Here is a 1,924-nt window from a genome sequence, read left to right on the forward strand (position 1 = left end):
CAACCTTCTTCTTTCAGAAAACCATTTGGTTACAAACGCAAGTTTGTTATCCCAGGTCTGGAAGAGTTCGCTTGGTGTTTACAGTCCAAACGAGGGGCGCTTTACACAAACACCGCACTCGCCTCCCGTACTCTACCGCAATCACCGACCAAGACTTTTGGTGCGCGTATCTTATCGCCATCATAATCATCATCAATCCTTAGGATCACGGGATTAGCATCTGCATTCACAACATTCCCTCTCATCACGCAAACACGAATCTCCTCCACCTCTCAACCACCATCAGAGCTTGGCTCAACACAGGCCAAGTGTACCTACCAGAGCACGCGGCAGAGCCTCTCCTTCTCATCCTCCCTTGCCAACCCATTTACCCCTTCGCCCTCAATCATTCGCTTGTCTTCTCAAGCTACTCGCGACCGGTAAGTGCGCGCCGGTGCTGTCCCCCACGCTGTGATCGGCTCCCGGAGTTGCAAACTGACCCAGCGTCTTTCAGGACTGCCAAACTCACCATGCCTCCTGCGAACGAATCTACCGGTCTGTCCCCAAGTGATTCTTGCAATGTGCCCGCAGACGCTAACGCGAACCAAGGCGAGAGCTCTCGCCTAGAGCGCGGCACCTCGGTCGAACTACCCATTTCTGCCTTCAAACCCGGCGATCTATTGATCTACAATCAGTCTCGTGCTCACCATATAACATTTACGTTCAATTGCGTCAAGCATAACATGGACAAGCTGCTTGCGATCGAGTTGGCCGAATTCTTGCCCAAGGCGTGGGAGCAATCTCTCTTCTCAAAGGTCAAGTCGCCGGAGGAGCACGAATTCTACCAGAAGATGCGGGGAACCGCGCGCAACCAAAAGGAACTCTACTACCCTTACTGGTTTTTCTTGGCCGTGGTCTGGGGTCCTGGCCACCCAAGCCTAACCAAGATCCGCAATGACATGGCAGCCCTTTGGGGAGTCGAGTTCCCAAAGATCTACATCCACTACCCCTATGGCATACTCGTCGAGCGCCAGAAAGCGCTTTTTCATGGAGGCCGAGAGAGTTCTATACCTCTTTGCGAGATTCAACGTCGTGCTCAAGGCTTCAAAGCAGCTATTGAAGGTGTTGGTAGACCATCCGTCATCGAAGCTGTCACACAGTACGCCCCAGCCCTGCTCAACAAAGCCGTGCCTGCCGACGATGTAGAGTCTCTCCATCGAAAGCTCAAGGACACTCAGGAACAGCTACATAAGACGCAAGGGCAGCTCAAGGAAACTCAAAAGCGGCTCCAGGAGACTGACGGGGAACTCCAAGAGGCTCGGAAGAAGCTCAAGAACGACATTGAGACCTCCAACAAGGAACTCGCCGCGACCAATCGCCGTGTTGACAAAGTTGTGGATACCTGCGCCTTAGTTCTGAGCATCCTCACCACTCCCGGAGGTGAGAAGCGGAAGCTCCAGCCAGAGCAGGATGAGGCCTGAAGAGGGCGGTTAGATTGAGGGTTGGAGATCTTGTTGATCAGTTTGGGGCTTGCTTTCGGTGTTTCTGATCGGCCATTCAACACAGGTACAAGGCAGCGAAGCATTCGGGTGCCAGGGAAGGTGAATTGTGCCTGTCACTTTCACGATACCTTGATCCAGCTAGTTTTTGCAATCATCATCAACAACATGGTAGCTCTTTGATTGATGCTCGTTTCTAAAGCTATCATTTGCTACTACGCTTGAGTCCATGTGTTGAGGCGCCGTCGCTCCACGTAGCACAGCCAAGTATTTGAGCTTCAATCAAAATATCCAAACTACAAACACCATCACATCGCCAAGTATAAAGACCGCACCTCGCCCCCCCTCCAGTCCCCTCCTTCATCCCGTCCATCCTATTCTCATCGTATATATAATACCCAGAAATAAGAGCTTCGACCTATTAGGCTTGCTGCCGAAAACTCTCC

At 52.0% G+C, this 1,924-nt stretch overlaps 1 protein-coding gene across 1 annotated transcript; it reads left to right on the top strand.

Moving 5' to 3' along the window:
• Positions 1-509: 509 nt before the first annotated feature.
• Positions 510-1,460, top strand: NCS54_00454700 (Hypothetical protein; the record flags this gene model as incomplete). Its single annotated transcript, XM_053150078.1, has 1 exon — positions 510-1,460. One exon carries the CDS (start codon positions 510-512, stop codon positions 1,458-1,460), a length of 951 nt encoding a protein of 316 aa, XP_053006053.1.
• Between the last annotated feature and the right edge of the window lie 464 nt (positions 1,461-1,924).

The sequence above is a fragment of the Fusarium falciforme genome, chromosome 3, assembly GCF_026873545.1.
Source record: "Fusarium falciforme chromosome 3, complete sequence".
In the NCBI taxonomy this organism is placed as follows: Eukaryota; Fungi; Ascomycota; class Sordariomycetes; order Hypocreales; family Nectriaceae; genus Fusarium; species Fusarium falciforme.